Consider the following 21,896-nt stretch of genomic DNA (forward strand, 5'->3'; position numbering starts at 1 on the left):
TGCTCTGCGGAGGCTGAAGAATCCAAAATAAGCTCATCACTGCCATGGTGTACGATTCGTAGTTGAAGGCATATAAGGCTTTGATGACAATTGCCAAGAAGTGGTATTTATGAAACTTTCACGAAGTGCTGGCACAATTTGTAATGAGAAGGAAGTGTAGTAGATTAATCAGGAGTGTGGACTGGGAAGATAGAATTCCTGGGGGTGAAACCTAAGTCTTCCACACCTGGTGCTGTAAACTTGGGCAAGTTGCTGAACATTTCTTTGCTGAGTTCCTCATCTCTAAAATGGAGACAATAAGGTTATCACATGGGTTGTTGGGAGAATTAAATGAATAAATACAGACAAAATGCTTAGTTAAGTGCTGGCTGGCACCTACTGTATCTCTCTACATGAGTGTTATACTATATGAATGTTGGCACTTATTATCATTTTTATCATTTCTTCCATTTTTAGGATTATGTGGTTCTCTTTATTTCCTATCCTATCCTAAAATCAATTTCAGCACTGCCTAATTTCTACTGTCTCCATTATTCTTATCCCCCAAATTTTAACTGTAAAGTTAGACATTAATCAAATGTTAATTGCTACAGTGTTCTTAAATAATTTTAATTCTAGTTTAAATTATTCATTCATTCTCTCTTACACCATCTTACTGAAACAGAGATACAGATGTCTCATTTTGTCTTCTTTTCACCAACATTTTTAGACCTCAATATTGGACAGTTAACACTGTTGGAAATTGAAACCCAGGATAATTATTAGGTACCATATAATTGATTAAAGTGAACTGTTTACATAAAATTAATACCAAATGGAAGTAAAATGTCTCTCCACTCTGTACATTAAATGATGATCTCAACATCTTGTCTGTTCCTCTAAAATAAATACATTTTCTAGACTAATTTTCAGACAATGGAGCTTTGAGGACTACTGGAATTAAGAAATCTGTTCTAGCTACAAAAGGCTTCTTAGGAACATTGTGTTAGCTAACTGCAGTGGAAAAGGGCCACTGCTATTGCTTATGTAATTACCAAACTTTGTCTAATCATTAAGAGTAAGGATGGGGAGATATCATGGGTAGTGGATTTTGTGTAGTGTCATCAACTATTCAAATCCCAGGAATCAAATATTGGAAAAAATCCTCCTAATTCAAGATATGGATTACACTTCTTGTGCTCAACGTGTATGTGTAGAGAACAATTTGCCCCAATTCTCCATCCTCTCCTATATCCATGCCCTTTGCCATGTAGCTTCGCAAGTTCTCCCACTCTGGGCAGAGGGTTCTCTGTGCTTGACCATTTGGTGTACTTTGGCTTATGCATGTAGACAGATGAGTGTAACTTTCTCAACCTAGCCCTTTCCTTTCACCAATCTGTCATTGCCGCAGAAGACCTGAGTTGCTGCCCTGAGTAGCTGCCTCCCTCTTAACCTGGGCCCCAGAGTAGGAACAAAGGAAGAGACCAAAGTCCAATTTATAATAAATAACCTAGCCCAGGGGGGTCTGCAACGCAAGAAGAGCTTTCCAACAGAGCCCAGTTCAGATGAGCCGATCCCCAAATGACTGACCCACAGACACCTGAGAAATAAATATTTATTGTTGTATGCCACTGAGATTTTGTAGTTGTTTGTTTCATAACAATAGGTGAATGGTACATACGTTGAGTTTCAGTATAAAAAAAACAGTTTTCTACAAAGCTAGAAATAATTCCAAAAATAACTATCGTAGATGATGATATACTTTCCTATACATTGTTTTTTTTAAAGACCAGTGGCATTTAAGAATGGTAATTAACTTATGAAGCAGTATCACACATAATTAAGAAAGCAAATTTGTATTTGTTGTGCCCTAAATTGCACCATAGGAAAGTGCATAATGTGTACTTGTTAAGCTAGTTGGTTATGATTTTAATAATTGAAATAAAGTCGATGTAACTGGAAAATTCAACTAAAACTTTTAATAAGTATAAATATACTTTCAGTAAGTCTAAAGTATATTTCTGGACAGATGTTAGATTTGTAAAAATTTGTAAAATATTAATGACTTAAAAATACATGGTTTAACTACATTTTAATAACAGGAATATTATATACAGTAAACAAAATGAAAACAACATTTTAAGCAATGAGTTAGTACTTTCAGATGACTTGACAGGTATGTTGATTTTATGATACTGAGGGGCATTAGGTTTATAAATGTAAAAGCCTCTTCTTCTACATGACTCCCTCTAAGATGATAGACAATGATGTAAGTGAAACTATGTAAAAAAATGTTTAAAATTTCACTTATAACCACTTAAAGACTGTGTCGATAAAGCAGCAAAACTTTTAAGATCTGTTCCCTTTTAGTATCTATTACATATAAATCTTTTAAAATGTAAATATCACTTATGAGATAGGCAATTAATGTCCACTATAGAGAATAACAGAGCTAGACTATATTGAGTAATATATTGTAAAATACAGTTACATGGAAATAAGGGCATTCTCAACTGAAACTGGCTGATTTTAGTATAGAAATAGGACTCATAATCTTTTATACACAATTTAAAACTATTGAATTAATGATTATGTTTAGAGATCCATTTAAAATGTTCATTTAAAAAACATTATTGAAAATATTTTAAGCAGAAGATCTTCATACTTCAGTATGCTTCTGACATTTAGTAAATTGCTAAGGAGGTGAGTTATTTTCAACAGTTTCAACTGAGTTCAAGAGAATGCCTAGTCTCCATAAATAAAAGGTAAATAAAGGAAATGCATCAGAGAGTTGGAAAATAGTTTCATCATGCTTTTGAAGAAATTTCTGGATTTCTTGGTCTTCAGGCCCTATACCTGAAGTGTTGCCTTCTTTGGTTTCCTTTTGAAGAAGCTGCTCCAGAACCCAGAACAGGGAGAAGATATTTTCATAGTGTGTCACATAACTGGCTTGCACCTACAAAGAAACAACAAACTCCTTTAAAAAACATATTGGTTTTAGCTCAGCTCAGACAAAGCCAAATAAAGATATTAAATTTTCAGACAAAAAGTAAATACTTGATATATTTAAAACTGTCTTCCTGTCCTTTTACTGGGATGGAGAGAGAGAGAACAAGGGAGGACATTCTTTATTTTTCAAAAACTTTATGATTTTGGTGAATGATTTCTCTTAATGGCTTACAAAGCTCCAAACCCCTTGTCTGTATTACTCCTATAATTCATTACTCAGGTGAATCTGAGAATATTTGACAATGTCTTGTGTGTTGAATTCAGTGTTGTGATAAAGACTTCCGATGCATGCCACCCTTGCCAATGATAACACAAAGATGCTTATGGGTAGGGTTTAAGAACACATTTCAATGTATAACTCAGTCCTAGAACAGTTATGATCTGTAAGAGACTAGACATGATCTCATTCTACACAAATCAAGGAGGAATAGGATTAGACTGTGTGGAATTGGATACATGGTCATGAGGAAAAATGTGGATGTGTCTTGTAGAAGTTATTACTTGACTCTAGATGGTTGAAAGTGGGATGAGTCAAAGTGAGGCCTAAAAGCACAATGGAAAGCATAACATGAGGGAAGACAGGAATCAGTTTTAAGATATCAACTGGCTTTATCATTTGCTTATTGAGACATGTGTTGGAAACATTCCCCAAATCTACCCACTCTAATAATACATAAAAGAGACATTCTCTTAGAGTTCAGAGGAATGTATTCTTCAACAAGCGGGGGGGTCCTTAAACAATTAAATATATACAGATATCTGATACTTTCTTTTATTGAGGTGCAATTGACATAACATGTTTCAGGCATAAGGTAATGATTTGATATTTATATACATTGCAAAATGGTAAATCTAGTTAACATCTGTCACTATACATAGTTACCAATTGTTTCCCTTGTGATGAGAACTTTCAAGATCCACTCTCCTAGCTACTTTCAAATATGCAATTCAGTATTATTAACTACAGTCACCATGCTGTACATTATATTTCTATGACTTAGATTCATTTTGTAACTGGAAATTTGTACCTTTTCATTCCATTCACCCATTTCAGCCACCTCCCAACCCCTACCTCAGGCAGCTACCACTCTGTTCTGTATATCCATGAGCTTGGTTTTGGTTTTGGTTCAATTTTATTTTGTTTTTAAATATCCCACATATAACTGCATTATATGCTATTTACCTTTATTCTGTCTGGCTTATGTCACCTACCATACTGCCCTCAAGGTACACACATGGCACAAATGGCAAGATTTCATTATTTTTTGATAGCTGAATAACAATCCGTTATGTGTGTGCATGTGCATGCATGTGCACGCACACGTATGTGCACACACGCACACATGTATTCTCCCTTCTGATAAAGGCCATAGTATCCCAGGCAATTTGAGGGCAAGAGTGTAAAGCAGTGAGAGTGTCTTGAAACCTTTCCATTGGTTTTGGGACTCTTACTTTGGGCATGTTCAACTTTATTTACAGGTGGACTGGGATCCCGACTGTCATGTTGTTTTGGACTTTGCTCTTACTCTCACCAGGATTTATCTGTCTTGGGTTCTACCTACATCCTAAATGCGTATACTAAATCATTTGATACATTCCTTTAAGATATTGACAGTTATAGAATATTATTTTGAAATGAACTCCTCTCTGTAGGGACAGCATGAACTTACCTAACATGCCTTAGCGGCCTTTCCTCTCAACACGACTAAAAGGGCATGTCTGTCAGGGAGGTCTTTCCTGGAGTTCCCAAATTTCATCACACTGGCAGCTGCCTGTTTTGCTTAATCATGTGCTCAGGCATTTTCTGAATTAGTGTCTAAACTGAATGAAAACTAAAATAAATGCTATTAAGACGACAGTTTACTATATTTTGATGTAATTTTTGTACTCTCAGCATTAAACTGGACTGAGTCACATCAGTGTTGGAAAATACCCAACACAGGTGGAGCTCGCCCACTAGGAAAATACTCAAGTGTTTTGCCTGAAATCCTGCCAAAAGACTGAATGACCCCAGTACAGGATCAAAATGGCTGTGTGTATCTGATAAAATGCTATCAGTCTGTCTTTCTATCCAGGTCTTTTAGAATTAAGGAGCCTTGAAAGGAAGCTTTGAGAGTCCCATGACTACTTCTTAATCCCATTTTATATAATAGGAGACATTCCAAAGGGAAAATACCTTCCTGGTAGAAAAAAATCACCAGATATTTTTGCAGAGTATTTTCAGAATTGAAACAATTCTTATATTTATTTTTCTATCCTTGAGCTGGGCTTAAGAAAGCTCAAGTCTCTAAATATTTTTTCTAGTGGTAAAAAATATTAATTTTCTTTATATGCTGCTAAATTTCACTTCAAAATGTAGATTCTGAGGTTAGGCTATAGACACTAAGGCCAGTTTCTTAATTATTGTTTTAGTTGGAATTCAGTCAAGGTTAACCTGTTTTTGTAGAGACTAATTATTCTTGAAGCAGACACTGCTATTTGCTTATCAAATATCCCTTTTACCCTTCCTTTTCATCAACAGAACCCCAGTTTTACTCAGAGTGGCAATGGATCACCTAAAAATGCATATTTTCCCAGTCTCTTTTAAGGCTAATTCTGTTCAAAGAGATGTAAATATAAGTAATAGGGTGGAGCTTCTGGGAAAGCTCTTTAATAGAAGGCAAAGTCTGGTAGAAGGCAGCTTTGCTTCCCTCTTCACCATTGTTCCTGCTTGGAAATAGCCATGCAGTGCCTGGAGGCAGAGTGGCCATCTTGTAAGCTTGAGGATGAGGGTCACCCATGGATCAGTAAGAAGGGGCAGATTCTGGAGGCCCGGTGCAGCTCAATACCCCCTCGCAGGATGGCTGTACCTTCCTGCACTATGCTGGGGTCCCCTTCTTCCATTTTGATCTTTTAAATTGGAACCTTGAGACTTCATTTAGGCAGGAAGGGAGCTCTGAAGGTCTCTTTGCCTTGAGTAGGTCCTGCTTTCTGCTGTCTCTGACACAGAAAGGACAGAGTTGCCTAAGGGGGCAATAACAAAGTCACAGTTCTTGACAGCAGATGATGTAACAAAATGTGCTGTGTATGTGAGGTGTGGCTCACAGTTTGGATGTTTATATTTAATACTGAAAATATGAAAATGTAATAGTTCATTAAATGCAGCATATGATAATTTATGTGTGCTAGTCAAAGGTATGCAGAGGTGAAGTCTCACACTATCAGAAATAAACATGCTGTTACGTATGGAAGGGGCGAAAACACAATACAATGGTTTTCTTATTGCTACAAGCACAAGAGGTGAAGAAAACTGATCATTACAGAGCAGAAAATCAAGTCTAAGAGTACAGGCAAGTAACCAAAATGTTAAATTAAATGTTCATTGAATATAAATATACCATTGGCTCTGTATCCTTCATGCCAGAATTTATTAGACGCAGTAAGTAAGGTACAACTAAAATTGGTAGTCTCCAACAGACTGAATTAAACATAATACTTTGGCGGAAAAGGTCAGTTGTCACCATGGATAATTAAGTGGGAAACTTATCCCTGAGTTTTAATAACTTAGCCTTTTTTATCTACTAGAAAGCAAAAAAGACAGTAGGTTTCAGTGAAGGAGATGAGGAGGATGAAGTTAACCCTCTATCAACAGTTTACTAAGCAGCTTGCAGCTTCTGAAGAGCAGGAGAATGTACCGGAAGAGCTGACAAATAAGCCGGTGCTTAGCTAGGGGCCCAGCACAATCCTGAGTCTCACCGTGCTAGCCAACAGTGCTTGAGAACAGAGGAGGAGAACCACATGCACAGTATATATAATGTATGTACATATAAAATCAATGCACTCATGATTGCAGTAGAAGCACACATTCACTTAAAACTTTGTCTCCATAAAAACTGTGTTATATGCTTTTCTGTTCCCTACAAGCTAGGTGCCAGACCGTACTGAAAGTGTATAAAGCAAAAAGGCTGATCAGAACAGAGTATAGTTAATTAGGGAAGATTTCCTAGAGATGAATTGTGAGCCCGGGCTCAAAAGGAATGAGGGTGCAGATCGGTGAATCATCTTTTGATCAGATTGCCAGGTAAAGAAGAGTAAAAAGGATACAATAGGTATTAATCCAGTTTGCTTTATTCAGATAATGGTGTGACTGTCTGCCTAAAATGTTGAATCCTGGAGACTGGTTTTAAGGGTCTATTTCTAATTTTGGGAGTAATAGATAAAAAGCTCTAAACTATTAAAACTATCATCATTTGCAATCTTGCTTTTTGCCTTGTTTCCCATGGGAAATAGTTCACGTATGCAAGGTTTATACGTAAAGCTACTTAGAGGGGCACTTGGGTGGTTCAGTGGGTTGGGGCTCAGCTCAGTGGGCTTCAGCTCAGGTCATGGTCTCACTGTCAGTGGGTTTGAGCCCCGCATTGGGCTCTGTGCTGCCAGCTCAGAGCCTGAAGCCTGCTTTGGATTCTGTGTCTGACTCTCTCTCTGCTTCTCCTCCACTCATGCTCTGTCTCTCTCTGTCTCTCAAAAAAAAAATGAATAAACATTAAAAACAAAAACTTTAAAGCTACTTATGAATTTCATATACACAACAAAAATTAAATTATGTCATTATGAGCCTTGTTTAAAAATGATTTTCTCATTAGCCAATTGTACCTGCTTTTCTCAAATATGTTTCTTAAGGTTGAAATTATATAATAAAGTAATAGCAAAATGAACAGACTGAAAAAGAAAATGGCCCACAGTGTACAAGGAATCTGGACGAGAATCACAGAAAGGGGAAGGATGATTTGTATTTGTTTGACAAAAAGATCTAGGCTGACTCCAAACAAGAATAGATATGGCAAAGACCCCTATGGGTTGAGATCTTTGAGAAAATAGAATCTTATCAAGCAAAACTTTTTTTTTGATAAAGGAAGACCATCAATTGAAAACATATTCATTGCTTATTAAATTTCAATTCTGCCATTTCATGAGCTATGTGAGCTGGGAAAGTTATTTAATCTCACTAAACCTCACTTTCCTCATCTAAAACTTGGAAATAACCAGGGTAACTCCTCCCTGGGGTTGCTGAGAGAATAGATTAAATTACATATTTAAAACACAGCACAGGACACACATGCATACTTACGTATTTAAAACAGATTTTCAAATCTGTATTATCTATTATCTGTTATCATCACCATCATTATTACTATGTTTTTACCCAAAGTGAAAAAGAAACAGTCCCTATCCATAAGGTACTTTGCACCTGGAAGAAGGCTACTGGTATTACTCAAGTACTGTACTGTGATCAATTTTTGGAAGCATTTCAAATTGTTCATCTAGGGCTGTGTAAAGAACCCAAGGATGTGTCTTCATCTACTTTCCTCTATGAAGAAAGTTGTTCATCGACAATTGTAGCAGAGCATTCCTTTTTGCATAGAAGGGTGATGCTGAGGAACCAAAATGGGTAATAATTATTTTAAAGACTTTCTGATATTAGAAGGCCCTGAGGAAGGTGTAAGTATGGATTAAATGCAGTCTTATGGGATATGAACAACTGTAAAAACGTCCATCAGCCCAATCCCTTACCTCTCTCTAGTTCCCTAACAAGACATGATATTTAAGCACCCAGCTTGATGGTCTTTTTGAAAATGTTATATTCTCCCATTATCTGACTAGTGTGAAATAGATCAACTTGTTCAAGTCTATCCTAGAGGCAAGTTGGTAAAAATGAGTTTCTGATTCCTAATAATTTTCCCTTCTAGTGAATAACCCAATAACATCATAGATTAAATCCGAGGTACTAAAAATTTTTATATTTGCACTTTTCGCTGGGGAAATATCCTGTGATTTGACTCTGATTTATCACTTTCTTGGCCATCAGAATAAGTATATTGATGGATATGATAAGATAGATTCCACATAGAGTTTATTTCTCAGATTTCTTCACATAAAGAATACAGAATTCTTGGGATGCCTGGGTGGCTCAGTCGGTAAGTGTCTGACTTCAGCTCAGGTCATGATCTCGCGGTTCCTGAGTTCGACCCTACATCGGGCTCTGTGCTGACAGCTCAGAGCCTGGAGCCTGCTTCAGATTCTGGGTCTCCTTCTCTCTCTGCTCCTCCGCCACTCACACTCTATCTCTCTCTCAAAAATAAACATTTTAAAAAAATTTAAAAAAATACAGAATTCCTGATACATGGAGATGGCATTTTTCTGTTCTAACAGATTTCCTGAATCAACTTTAAATACTTTTACATTGAATCCTCACTGCTTTCTCAGGCTCTTTCCCTTAATTATGGGGTCATCAATCCCACTCATAGGAAAGTTGTCACCATTTTATGCCATAATATTAAACTTAATCTAAGGCTGGAAATCTCTTTCAAGTACATTTGAGAGGCAAATAGATCATGTACTATTTGGACTTCTATCACAGTAGTTTCTGACAAAGCAGAACAAACCAGACAATTTGGTTATTAATAGAAGAGTCTATTAAGTGAAAGAACAGGGTTCAGAGACTGGGATAAAAGCAGCTAAATTCTTTAAGGACTAATTCAGCTGGGAGTACGTAGCACTTTACAGTTTTGTTTCTGCTTGCTTTGCACTCCTCCCTCTCTTCTGTCAGTCCTATTGCAGTTGTTGCGTTCTCTCAAGTGCCATACCCTATAATAAGTGCTGCGGATACAGAGATGAATAAGACAAGACGCCTACCTCTATAGAAATTCCTAGTATGCCCCTAGGGAGACAAAGAAGAAAATAAATAATGCCAATGCAGAGTGCATGCTGTAAGGGATATTAAAAAAAAAAAAAAACAACACTCTAAAGACAACTGAGTCACATGGTATGAGAAGACGCTGAACGTCAGGAAATGAGTTTAGTCGTGATGATGTTGTAGGCTCACTTCTTCCTAAGAGGATGGCAGGATCCTTTTGGAGAGATGACTTGAAAGTTATTATCAGCATAGGTAAAACACCTGTTTGGCTACTACCACAGGGGCCTCTGTTTTTGGCTGGTGAATATGTATTGAAGCCAGGGAGAGGCAGAAAGCTTAAAGGGGTGTGGGGAAAGGATGTCATTAATCTCTGCAGAATCCCTATACTTCAGCCTTCTCTAAGGCAGTGGAACCAGACTAGACTAACTGGTGTGTGCAGTCAAGGGCCAAATCAGTTCTCTATGTTAACAAAATCTTAAACAGTGTATTTGGTTCCTTGAGGTCTACTGTCACTTAAATGTTTTATACTTAGCTTCATGAAGGAAGGCACAGATAAAGAAGCACAAAAGTAGTATTCTTGGGAGACAATGCACTGTTTCACCAAGATAAGCCATTCCCATCATGTAATTAAGATAGAGCTTGAGAAAAAGAAATCAAAATTGGTGAAGTGTCCGATATATATTAAAAACGGATGGCCATTACTGATGTAAAACAAATGTCCAAATTGCCAGCGGGGGTAAAATCAACAAGAAACATTCTTCTTTAGGAGTCTAAATAAAGATTTTCCAAGACAGTATCAAAACCTACCCAACTAGGCAGAAGGCAGGGGGAGCCAGATTTGTTGGAGTAGCATCAATGACTGCCTAGCCAGGACAAACAAAGCCAGAGGCAAAAATAGTTTCCTAGAGGCTGCTTATCTAAGCTTTGATACATTAGCCAAAGTAAGCAAGAAATGTGTGTGCATGTGTGTGTGTGTGTGTATTTAAGAGCACTGGATCCAAAGCCCAAGACCAATGACAACAAGAAGATGGGCTCATAGTGACCAGATCCTTTGCAATAATTTTGTTTGTAAACTGAAAGCCAAATCTGATTGGCCTCAGGTGATCTACTAATTATCTACCAAAGGCCAACTGAACAGGGTTGGAATCACAGAAATTAAAAGTCAACACATTCATCCCTTTTTCCTTCCTATTTTCAATATGTATCACCACTAATTCACTGAAGCCAGTTTATCAGAACTTGATATCGAAGGTTAAGTGAAACTGCACAACACACAGAAAAGTTTGGAAACACAATGGAGGAAAAACTATGTATTCTTAAGAACACTTTATATCGTTGAAGTGGAGCCTGGGCCTAGAGCAAAGTAATACATTCTTGTTCTTTTCTTTTCCTTTTCTTTTCTTTTTTCTCTTTCTTTCTTTCTTTCTTTCTTTCTTTCTTTCTTTCTTTCTTTCTTTCTATCAACCAACTCCTTTTTTTAAAATAAGGCTTTTTGAGATATATTGACGTACATAAAAATTTACTCCTTTTAAGTATGCTTATGAATGTGATAAATTACTTGTAAGAACAGAGAAATGTCATAATAGAAATAATCTCTGAATAAAGAAACAGCAGTCATGCTACAACCATGTGATATTGTTTAATAACATTTTAAATGTTACCTTATATCTAGTTGATTTTTATTATTTATATATATTCATTTACTGTTATTTTCTCTACTACATGAAATACTTCTCCACACTCAACTGTAATTTTGTTATCTGATGATACTCTAGAGAAATTTTTGAAAAGAAAAGATCCACATGTAATGCAGAATGCTTAGAAGAAGGAACTAGATTTCAAACTATGAGATAGCTTTTCCGGTTTAACTATTTTCATAATCTTCGTGGTGAGATGCTGCTGGGGAAATTTATCTGTCATAAAAATGCTAGGTGACCCTATAGGAAGCCTTCTTATGTTAGGAGCATGTGAGAGTCACTATCTGATGACAGATGGGGGTGTGTGTGAAGTACAGAACAGAGAACTTAGGCTTCCATTGGCTCTCTTGTTCAAATAACATTTCCTCAGTAACTACTGCCAACCACAATATGGATGGAATTTACAAAAAATGACAGGAAATATGGCTTCATATCCTTTGGGCATCACAATTCAAGGTGGAGTTAAATACATAAACAATCACAATATAATGTGATATAGAGTATAAGAATGTTAGGTCCACAGCATTATGATAGTGGCATTGCTGTTAAGTAGATTACAGTAAAAAACAAGGTGAAGAATGCACTCAGCAAATAATATTAATGGAGAATTCTAAATGCTACTGCTTGGAAAATTAAATGGCAATGGCTTACAAGGGAAATGAAATACATGATGGGAAATTCACATAGTTACTTAAATGCAGTGGAAATAAAATAAGTAGTAGAATAATTTACTATGCATATAATATGCAGGTGTGTAAAGTGTTTCTTGTCTTTTTCAGATACATATTACAAAATTAAAATCAAATATTCTGGGGAGATACTTGCATTTAGAAGACGTATCAATTAGCATACTTAACCAATAATGTAGGGACTTGGATACATGCTTTATAAGCAACTATTTTCAGAAAAAAATAATGTTCCCAATAAGTTGACTATCATTGGTTAATTTCAAAGACATGTTTAAAATAAACATTGACTACATTTTAAATGTAATTATATTTTTTAGTTTGAATCTGAAATTCCAAAAATTTTACCTTTTTTAGGAACTATGCTGCTAACATTAGAAGAGTGATAAATTCTTTATTCAAATTCAAATGGATCTGATATAACACTGACATTAAAGCTTTAAGATGATATATTTACTAATACAACAAAACCCTCCAAATATTTAAAGAAAGGGGCTTCAGAAAGAAAAAAAATGAGTATTTTATTCAAAAGCTTTTTAGTACTCTAATTCACAATGTCTCATGCATAAGGGAATACACAGGTTCTCATAAAATGCTCTACTTTTTGGGGAATAAAGCCCCACTTATCAGGATGTCTAATTTCCAAACAACAAAAATCCTGGAATTTGCAGTCCCTGAGCCAGTGAAACAGCTACCAGGAAACTATTCCTGGTAGACTGTGCATGTGACTCCGCAGGAGGGTCACTGGGTCCTCACTTGGATCTTCTCAACTCATACCATGAGCTAATTCTCAAGGTTACAAGGGCAGAGCAGGAAATGCTGCCAGAGGAAATTCAAAAATTTAAAAAGTATCTTGTTCACATGGGAAAATTTTCTTATGCAGAATACTTAATTTTTCTAATGATCTTAGATGATATGATGTACCATCAAATAACATTATCTATTTTAGCCTAACTTTAATATGTTTCTGGGATTACCCAGAGAAAATTACTATGAAAGTTACTCTTCTCAAGTATACTAGAAAGTTTATTGGTATTATCTTTTTAAAGATACAGTTTTAAGAAAACTCATTTAGAGACAAAGAGTACCCAAAGTATATATACAACTATTTTAGGAAAATGTGTGTATATACATACACACATGCATAAATATATTTGTATGTGTATACAATTGCATATAATTAATATGAACATAATTACATACTTTAATGATCCATGAGAGTATATATAATATCTTGGCAACAATACCATTTTATGTACATAGTTTTGAAGCAATTATGGGAAAACCTGCATAGGCTCTCATAAAAAAAAAAAAAGAACTTTGGCTTAAAGGTACGTTATTTTTCATAAAAGCGTAGTAAAACAATTTGGTAAGCATGTATTATAAATTGAAGAATTTGGTCTTTGTACCTCATTCCTGGAAGACATCCTATAAATCCTCACAATTTCCTTACCGATAGGTGTGTTTTTGTTTTTTATAGTGGGCCTATAGCTCACACTTGAGATTACGCTAACAAGAAGGGGCTATCACCTGAAACACCAACCATGTATTTAGAGAATTGGGGCATGAAGCCAGCCTGGCCTTTGCGGAGGGGAGTGGATGGAGACTGAATTCAATCATGTGTCCAGTGAGTCAATCATTCATTACATAATGACTCTCCAGTAAAAACTCTGGAAAATGATACTAAGTGGATCTTCCTTATTGGTGAACACACTGATATACCAAAAGGGTGCTGCACCTGTATTCCATGAAAAGAGAGCACATAAGCTCTGTGTTCAGGATTCTCCTAGACCTTGTGCTATGTGTCTCTACAATTGACCCGATTTGTATCCTTTGTAATTAAAATGAAATTTCCTGAGTTTTGTGAGTTATTCTAGTAAATTATTGAATCTTAAGGAGGTAGTAGGAATTCATCCACATTTGTAGCAAGTTGGTCAGAAGTACAGATAGCCTGGAGGCCCATGAACTTGGGGCTGGCATCTGAAGTTGGGGCAGTCTTGATGGGGACTATACCTCTAACCCATGGGGGTTACAGTAATTCCAGGTAATTAGCACCAGAATTGAACTGAATTGGAATACACTAGTTTGTCTTGAAGTTAAGCCACATTATGTGAAGGTATGCCTAAGATCTAAGGAGGTCACAGAAATATAAACATAAATTTCACAGGATTTCCCCCTCATATTTCACACTTTTATAAATTGAGGTATAACTGGCGTATAACATTATATTTGTTTCAGGTGTACAATGTAATATGATTTTTATATATATGTGAAAAATCACAATAAGTCTAGTTAACATCCATCCTTATATAGTTACAGCAAATTTTTTTTCTTTGATGAGGATTTCTAAGATTTGCTCTCTTAGCAACAAATATGCAATATTGTATTTATTATAAACTTTAGCCAACATGCTATCCATTACATCCCCGGGACTCATCTATTTTACAACTAGAAGTTTATACTTTGGACCTGCTTTTCCCATTTTACCAACTCACCACCTCATGCTTCTGTCAAGCACTAATTTGTTCTCTGTATCTGTGAGATTTTGTTTTTTAAATTCCACATGTAAGTGAGATCATATGGTATTTGTCTTTCTTTGGCTCAATTACTTCACTTACCATAATGTCTTCAAGGTCTATCCAGGTTACTGCAAATGGCAAGATTTTTTTAATGGCTAAATAGTATTTCTGTGTGTGTGTGTGTGTGTGTGTGCGCGTGTGTGCGCGCGTGCGCACGCGTGCATGCCTGTCTATATATCTCACATCTTCTTCCTCTTCTTTATCCATTTATCCATCAATGAACACTTAGGTTGTTTCCATACCTTGGCTATTGTATATAATTCTGCAGCGAACGTGAAGCTGCATATACCTTTTCAAATTCATGTTTTCATTTTCTCTAGATAAATACCCAGAAGCGGAATTGCTGGGTCATATGGTAGTTCTATAATTTACGTTTATGCCAAGAGTGCACTAAGCATTCCCTTTTCTCTACATTCTTGGTAACACTTGTTATTTTTGTCTTTTTGGTAATAGCCATTCTGACAGGTGTGAAGAGACATCCCATTAAGATTTTATTTTGCATTTCCCTGATAATTAGTGATGTTGAGCATCTTTTCATTTACCTATAGGCTATGTGTATGTCTTCTTTGAAAAACATCTATTCAGATACTCTATCCATTTTTACTTGGACTATTTGCGTGTTTTTTTTTCCCCTATTGAGTTGTCTGAGTTCTTTGTATATTTTGGACCTTAATCCCTTATCAGGTATATTTTTTGTGAATATTTTACCCCATTCACTAGATTGTCTTTTCATTTTATTGATGGTTTCCTTTACTGTGCAGAGGCTTTTTAGTTTTATGTAGTCCCATTTGTTTATTTTTGCTTTTGTTGCTTTTGTTTGAGGTGTCAGATTCAAAAAATCATTCCCAAGGCTGTGTCAGGGAGCTTACTACATAATTCTTCTTCTAAGAGTTATATGGTTCAGGTCTGATGTTCAAGTTTTTAATTCACTTTGAATTAATTTTTGTGTACGGTGTAAGATAGTGGTTCAGTTTCATTCTTCTGCATGTGGCTGTCCAGTTTTTCCAAAGCACTTGAGAGACTCTTCTTTCCCCATTGTATATTCTTGGCTCCTTTGTCATAAATTATATAACAAATATATCCATGCACATATTCATGGATTTATTTCTGGACACCCTATTCTGTTCCATTCATCTAGTGTCTATTTTATGCCAATACCATACTGTTTCGATTACTATAGCTTTGTAATATGGTTTGAAATCAGGGAGCATGATACCTCCAGCTTTGTTTGTATTTCTAAAGATTGCTTTGGTTATTTGAGGTTTTTTGTTGTTCCATACAAAATTCAGAATTATTTGCTCTAGTCCTGTGAAAAATGCCATTGGAATTTTGATAGGGATTACACTGAATCTGTAGATTGTTTTGGGTAGTATGGACATTTTGAAAATACTAATTCTTCTAATCCATAAGCATGGAGTATTCTATTTATTTGTGCCATCTGCAATTTCCTTCATCAGTGTCTTAGAGTTTTAAATGTATAGGTCTTTCCCCTCATTAAATTTATCCTAGGTATTTTATTCTTTTTGATGCAATTGTAAATGGGATTGTTATCTAAATTTCTCTAATAGTTCATGTTAGTGTATAGAAATGCAACAGATTTCTGCATATTAATTTTGCATCTTGCAACACTACCTAATTCATTTATTATTCTAACAGTTTTGGTTTCTGTTTGTTTTTGGTGGAGTCGTTAGTGTTTTCTGTATATGGTATCATGTGACCTGCAAATAGTGAGTTTTAGCTTCTTTATTTCCAATTCGAATGCTTTTATTTTTTTCTTGTCTAACTGCTCTGGCTAGAACTTCCTGTATTATGTTAAATAAAAATAGCAAGAATGGGCATCATTGTTTTCAGGGAAAAGCTTTTAGCTTTTCACCACTGAGTAGGATGTTTGCTGTGGATTTGGTATATATGGCCCTTATTATGTTGAGGTATGTTTTCTTTATATTCAGAGTTGAGAGGTTTTTTTTCCCCATAAATGGATGGTGAATTTTGTCATCTACTAAACTGATCATAAGATTTTTACCCTTCATTTGATTAATGTGATATATCACATTGATTTATAGATGCTGAACCATCCTTGCATGCCTGGAATAAATCCCACTTGATCCTAGTGTATGATCTTGTTAATATGTTATTGAATTCAGTTTGCCAATATATTTATTGAGAACTTCTGTATCTAATTTCCTAAGGGATATGGGCCTCTAATTTGTGGCATGTGGTATCCTTGTCTGGTTTTAGCCTTGTAAGGTGAGTCTGGAAGAGCAACAATATGGATGGAGTTAGAGAATATATTGCTAAGTGAAGTAAATCAGAGAAAGACAAATACCATATGATTTCACTCATGTGGAATGAAAGAAAAAAAACAAATGAACAAAGGGAAAAAAGAGAGACAAACCAAGGAACAGACTCTTAACTATAGAGAACAAACTAATGGTTACCAGAGGGAGGTAGAAGGGGGGATGGGTGAAACAGGGGATAGGGACTAAAGAGTACACTTACCACAATGAGCACTGTGTATAGAACTGTTGAATCACTATATTGTTTAAAAAAAAGAAAAAAAGGGGTGCCTGAGTGGCCTAGTCGGTTAAGCGGCCGACTTCGGCTCAGGTCATGATCTCATGGTCCATGAGTTCGAGCCCCACATCAGGCTCTGTGCTGACAGTTCAGAGCCTGGAGCCTGCTTCTGTTTCTATGTCTCCCTCTCTCTCTGCCCCTCCCCCATTTGCATTCTGTCTCTCTCTGCCTTTCAAAAATGAATAAATGTTAAAAACATTTTTTTAAAGAAAAAAAGAGAAGAAAAGAAAAAACAAAAAGAAAAAATGAGTCTGGAAGAGTTCCCTCCTCTTCTATTTTTTTGGAAGAGTTTGAGAAGGATTAGTATTAATCATTGTTTGAAAATTTTGTAGTATTCACCACTGAAGCTGTCTGGTCCTGGACTTTTGCTTGTTCGGAGGTTTTGATTACTGATTCAATCCTCTTACTAATAATTAGTCTTTTCAGATTTTCTATTTCTTTGTGATTCAGTCTTAGAAGACTGTATATTTTTAGAAATTTATCTATTTCTTTTAGGTGGTCCAATTTGTTGCTGTGTAATTGTTCATAGTAGTCTCTTATTATCCTTTGTATATCTGTAGTATCAGTTGTAACTTTCTTTCATTTCTGATGTTATTTATTTGAACTCTCTCTTTTTTCTTGGTGAGCCTAGATAAAGGTTTGTTCATTTGTTTATCTTTTCAAAGAACCAGGTTTAATTTTCATTCATCTTTTCTATTATTTTATTTTGTCTCAATTTCATTTATTTTCTGTCTGATCTTTATTATTTCCTTAATTTTACTAATTTTGGGCTTCATTTATTATTCTTTTTCTAGCACTTTTAGTTGTAAAGTTAGATTGTTAATGTGAGATTCTTTTTTTAACATTTATTTTTTAATTTAATTTCACCCTGTTTATTTATTTAAATCATCAATAATTATGACAATTATTTTGTCCTACATTGGCCTCAGAACTACAAAAAGTAAAGACAACTAGAACAACAGCAATATTTTGCCTCAAAATATTTTTTTTTAAGTCAGGACCATCTTTATTAAGATAAATTTTTTTTAACTTTACTTTTTATTTTTTAAAATTTATATCCAAATTAGTTAGCATATAGTGAAGCAATGATTTCAGGAGTAGATTCCTTAATCCCCTTTACCCATTTAGCCCATCCCCCTTCCCACAACCCCTCCAGCAACCCTCAGTTTGTTCTCTATTTATGAGTCTCTTCTATTTTATCCCCCTCCCTGTTTTTATATTATTTTTGTTTCCCTTCCCTTATGTTCATCTGTTTTGTCTCTGAAAGTCCTAAGAGTGAAGTCATATGATTTTTGTCTTTCTCTGACTAATTTCACTTAGCATAATACCCTCCAGTTCCATCCACATAGTTGCAAATGGCAAGATTTCATTCTTTTTTTATTGTTGAGTAATACTCCATTGTATACATATATACCACCTCTTCTTTATCCATTCATCCATCGACGGACATTTGGGCTCTTTCCATACTTTGGCTATTGTTGATAGTGCTGCTATAAACATGGGGGTGCATGTGCCTAGTAGTGCAATTGCTGGGTCGTAGGGTAGTTCTATTTTTAGTTTTTTGAGAAACCTCCATACTGTTTTCCAGAGTGGCTGCATCAGCTTGCATTCCCACCAACAATGCAAAAGAGATCCTCTTTCTCTGCATCCTCACCAACATCTGTTGTTGCCTGAATTGTTAATGTTAGCCATTCTGACAGGTGTGAGGTGGTATCTCATTGTGGTTTTGATTTGTATTTTCCTGATGATAAGTGATGTTGAGCATTTTTTCCTGTGTTGGCTGGCCATGTGGATGTCTTCTTTGGAGAAGTGTCTATTCATGTCTTTTGCCCATTTCTTCACTGGATTATTTGTTTTTTGTCTGTTGAGTTTGATAAGTTCTTTGTAGATTTTGGATAATAACCCTTTATCTGATATGTCATTTACAAATACCTTCTCCCATTCAGTCAGTTGCGTTTTAGTTTTGCTGATTGCTTCCTTTGCTGTGCAGAAGTTTTTATTTTGACAAGGTCCCCAGTAGTTCATTTTTGCTTTTGTTTCCCTTCCCTCCAGAGACGTGTTGAGTAAGAAGGTGCTGCAGGAAAAATCAAAGAGGTTTTTGCCTGCTTTCTCCTCGAGGATTTTGATGACTTCCTGTCTTACATTGAGGTCTTTCATCCATTTTGAGTTTATTTTTGTGTATGGTGTAAGAAAGTGGTACAGGTTCATTCTTCTGCATGTTGCTGTCCAGTTTTCCCACCACTTGCTGAAGAGACTGTCTTTATTCCATTGGATATTCTTTCCTGCTTTGTCAAAGATGAGTTGGCCATACATTTGTGGGACCAATTCTGGGTTCTCTATTCTATTCTAGTGGTCTATATGTTTGTTTTTGTGCCAATACCATACCGTCTTGATGATTACAGCTTTGTAGTAGAGGCTAAAGTCTGGGATTGTAACGTCTCCCACTTTGGTTTTCTTTTTCAAGATTGCTCTGGATTATCTGGGGTCTTTTGTGGTTCCATACAAATTTTAGGATTGTTTGTTCTAGCTTTGAGAAGAATGTCGGTACAATTTTGATTGGGATTGCATTGAATGTGTAGATTGCTTTGGATAGTATTGACATTTTAATAATATTTATTCTTCCAATCCATGAGTATGGAATGTTTTTTCCATTTCTTTGTGTCTTCTTCAATTTCCTTCATAAGCTTTCTATATTTTTCAGCACACAGGTCTTTTACATCTTTGGTTAGGTTTATTCCTAGGTATTTTATGGTTCTTGGTGCAATTATAAATGGGATCAGTTTCTTGATTTCTCTTTTTCTTCATTATTGGTGTATAAAAATGCAACCAATTTCTGTACATTGATTTTGTACCCTGCAACTTTGCTGAATTCATGTTTCAGTTATAGCAGTATTTTGGTGAAGTCCTTCAGGTTTTCCATGTAGAGTATCATGTCATCTGTGAAAAGTGAATGTTTGACTTCTTTGATAATTTTGATGCCTTTTATTTCATTTTGTTGTCTGAGTGCTCAGGATAGGACTTCCAACACTATGTTAAGCAACAGTGGTGAAAGTGGACATCCCTGTCATGTTCCTGATCTCAGGGTGAAAGCTCTCCATTTTTCCCAATTGAGAATGATATTAGCTATGGGCTTATCATATATGGCTTTTATGATGTTTAGGTATGTTCCTTCTACGCTGACTTTCTGGAAGGTTTTATTAAGAAAGGATGCTGTATTTTGCCAAATGCTTTTTTGCATTTATTGACAGGATCATATGGTTCTTATCCTTTCTTTTATTAATGTGATGTATCACACTGATTGATCTGCAAATAGCAAACCAGCCCTGCAGTCCAGGAATGAATCTCACTTGATCATGGTGAATAATTCTTTTTATATGCTGTTGAATTTAATTTGCTAATATCTTGTTGAGAATTTCTGCATTGATGTTCATCAGGGATCTTGCCCTGTAATTCTCCTTTTTTGTAGGGTGTCTATCTGGTTTGGGAATCAAGGTAATGTTGGCTTCATAGAATGAGTCCAGAATTTTTCCTTATGTTTCTATTTTTTTTGAGCAGCTTGAGAAGGATAGGTATTTACCCTGCTTTAAATGTCTGGTAGAATTCCCCTGGGAAGTCCTCTGGCCCAGGACTCATTTGTTGGGGGATTTTTGAATACTGATTCAATTTTTTCACTAGTTACGGGTCTGTTCATATTTTCTATTTCTTCCCATTTGAGTTTTGGTAGTGTGTGGATGTCTAGGAATTTGTCCATTTCTTCCAGGTTGTCCAGTTTGTTGGCATATAATTTTTCACAGTATTGTCTGATAATTGCTCATGTTTCTGAGGGATTGGTTGTGATAAATCCATCTTCATTCATGATTTTATCTATGTGGGTCAGTTCTCTTTTCTTTTTGAGAAGTCTGGCTAAGGGTTTATCAATTTCATTTTTTCAAAAAAAAAAAAAAAACCCAGCTCTTAGTTTTATTGATCTGTTCTACTGGTTTTTGTTTTTTTTTTTTTTTATTCTATATTACTTCTGCTCTGATCTTTATTATTTCTCTTCTTCTGATGGCTTTGGGGTTCCTTTCTTGTTCTGTTTCTAGTTCCTTTAGGTGTGCTGTTAGATTTTGTATTTGGGATTTTTCTTATTTCTTGAGATAGGCCAGGATTGCAATGTATTTTTCTCTTAGGACTACCTTTGCTGCATCCCGAAGTGTTTGGACTGTCATGTTTTCATTTTCATTTGTTTCCCTATATTTTTAAATTTCTTCTCTAATTGCCTGGTTGACCCACTCATTCTTTAGTAGGATGTTCTTTAACCTCCATACATTTGGAGGTTTTCTAAACTTTTTCCTGTGGTTGATTTCAAGTTTCATAGCACTGTGATCTGAAAGTGTGCATGGTATGATCTCAATTCTTTTATGTTTATTGAGGGGTATTTTGTGTCCCAGTATGTGATCTATCTTTGAGAATGTTCCATGTGCACTTGAGAAGAATGTGTATTATGCTGCTTTAGGATGAAAAGTTCTGAATATATCTGTCAAGTCCTTCTGGTCCAGTGTATCATTCAGGGCTACTGTTTCTTAATTAATTTTCTGTCTAGATGATCCGTCCACTGCTATAAGTGGAGTATTAAAGTCCCCTGCAATTATTACATTCTTACCAATAAAAGATTGCTTACATTTGTAATTAATTGTTTTATATATTTGGGTGCCTCTGT

The 21,896-nt window shown here is 35.6% G+C and overlaps 1 protein-coding gene across 2 annotated transcripts in view; it reads right to left on the minus strand.

Moving 5' to 3' along the window:
* Positions 1–1,432: 1,432 nt before the first annotated feature.
* MEI4 (meiotic double-stranded break formation protein 4) overlaps positions 1,433–21,896 on the minus strand; it is a 206,581-nt gene continuing 186,117 nt past the window's right edge. For both annotated transcript variants that reach the window (XM_015066324.3, XM_053222547.1), the window contains exon 5: positions 1,433–2,935. In XM_015066324.3, the coding sequence (XP_014921810.1) occupies positions 2,675–2,935 (261 nt within the window). In that variant the 3' untranslated portion in view covers positions 1,433–2,674. The remainder of the gene's footprint in view (positions 2,936–21,896) is intronic.

This window comes from Acinonyx jubatus, chromosome B2 (genome assembly GCF_027475565.1).
Source record: "Acinonyx jubatus isolate Ajub_Pintada_27869175 chromosome B2, VMU_Ajub_asm_v1.0, whole genome shotgun sequence".
NCBI lineage: Eukaryota > Metazoa > Chordata > Mammalia > Carnivora > Felidae > Acinonyx > Acinonyx jubatus.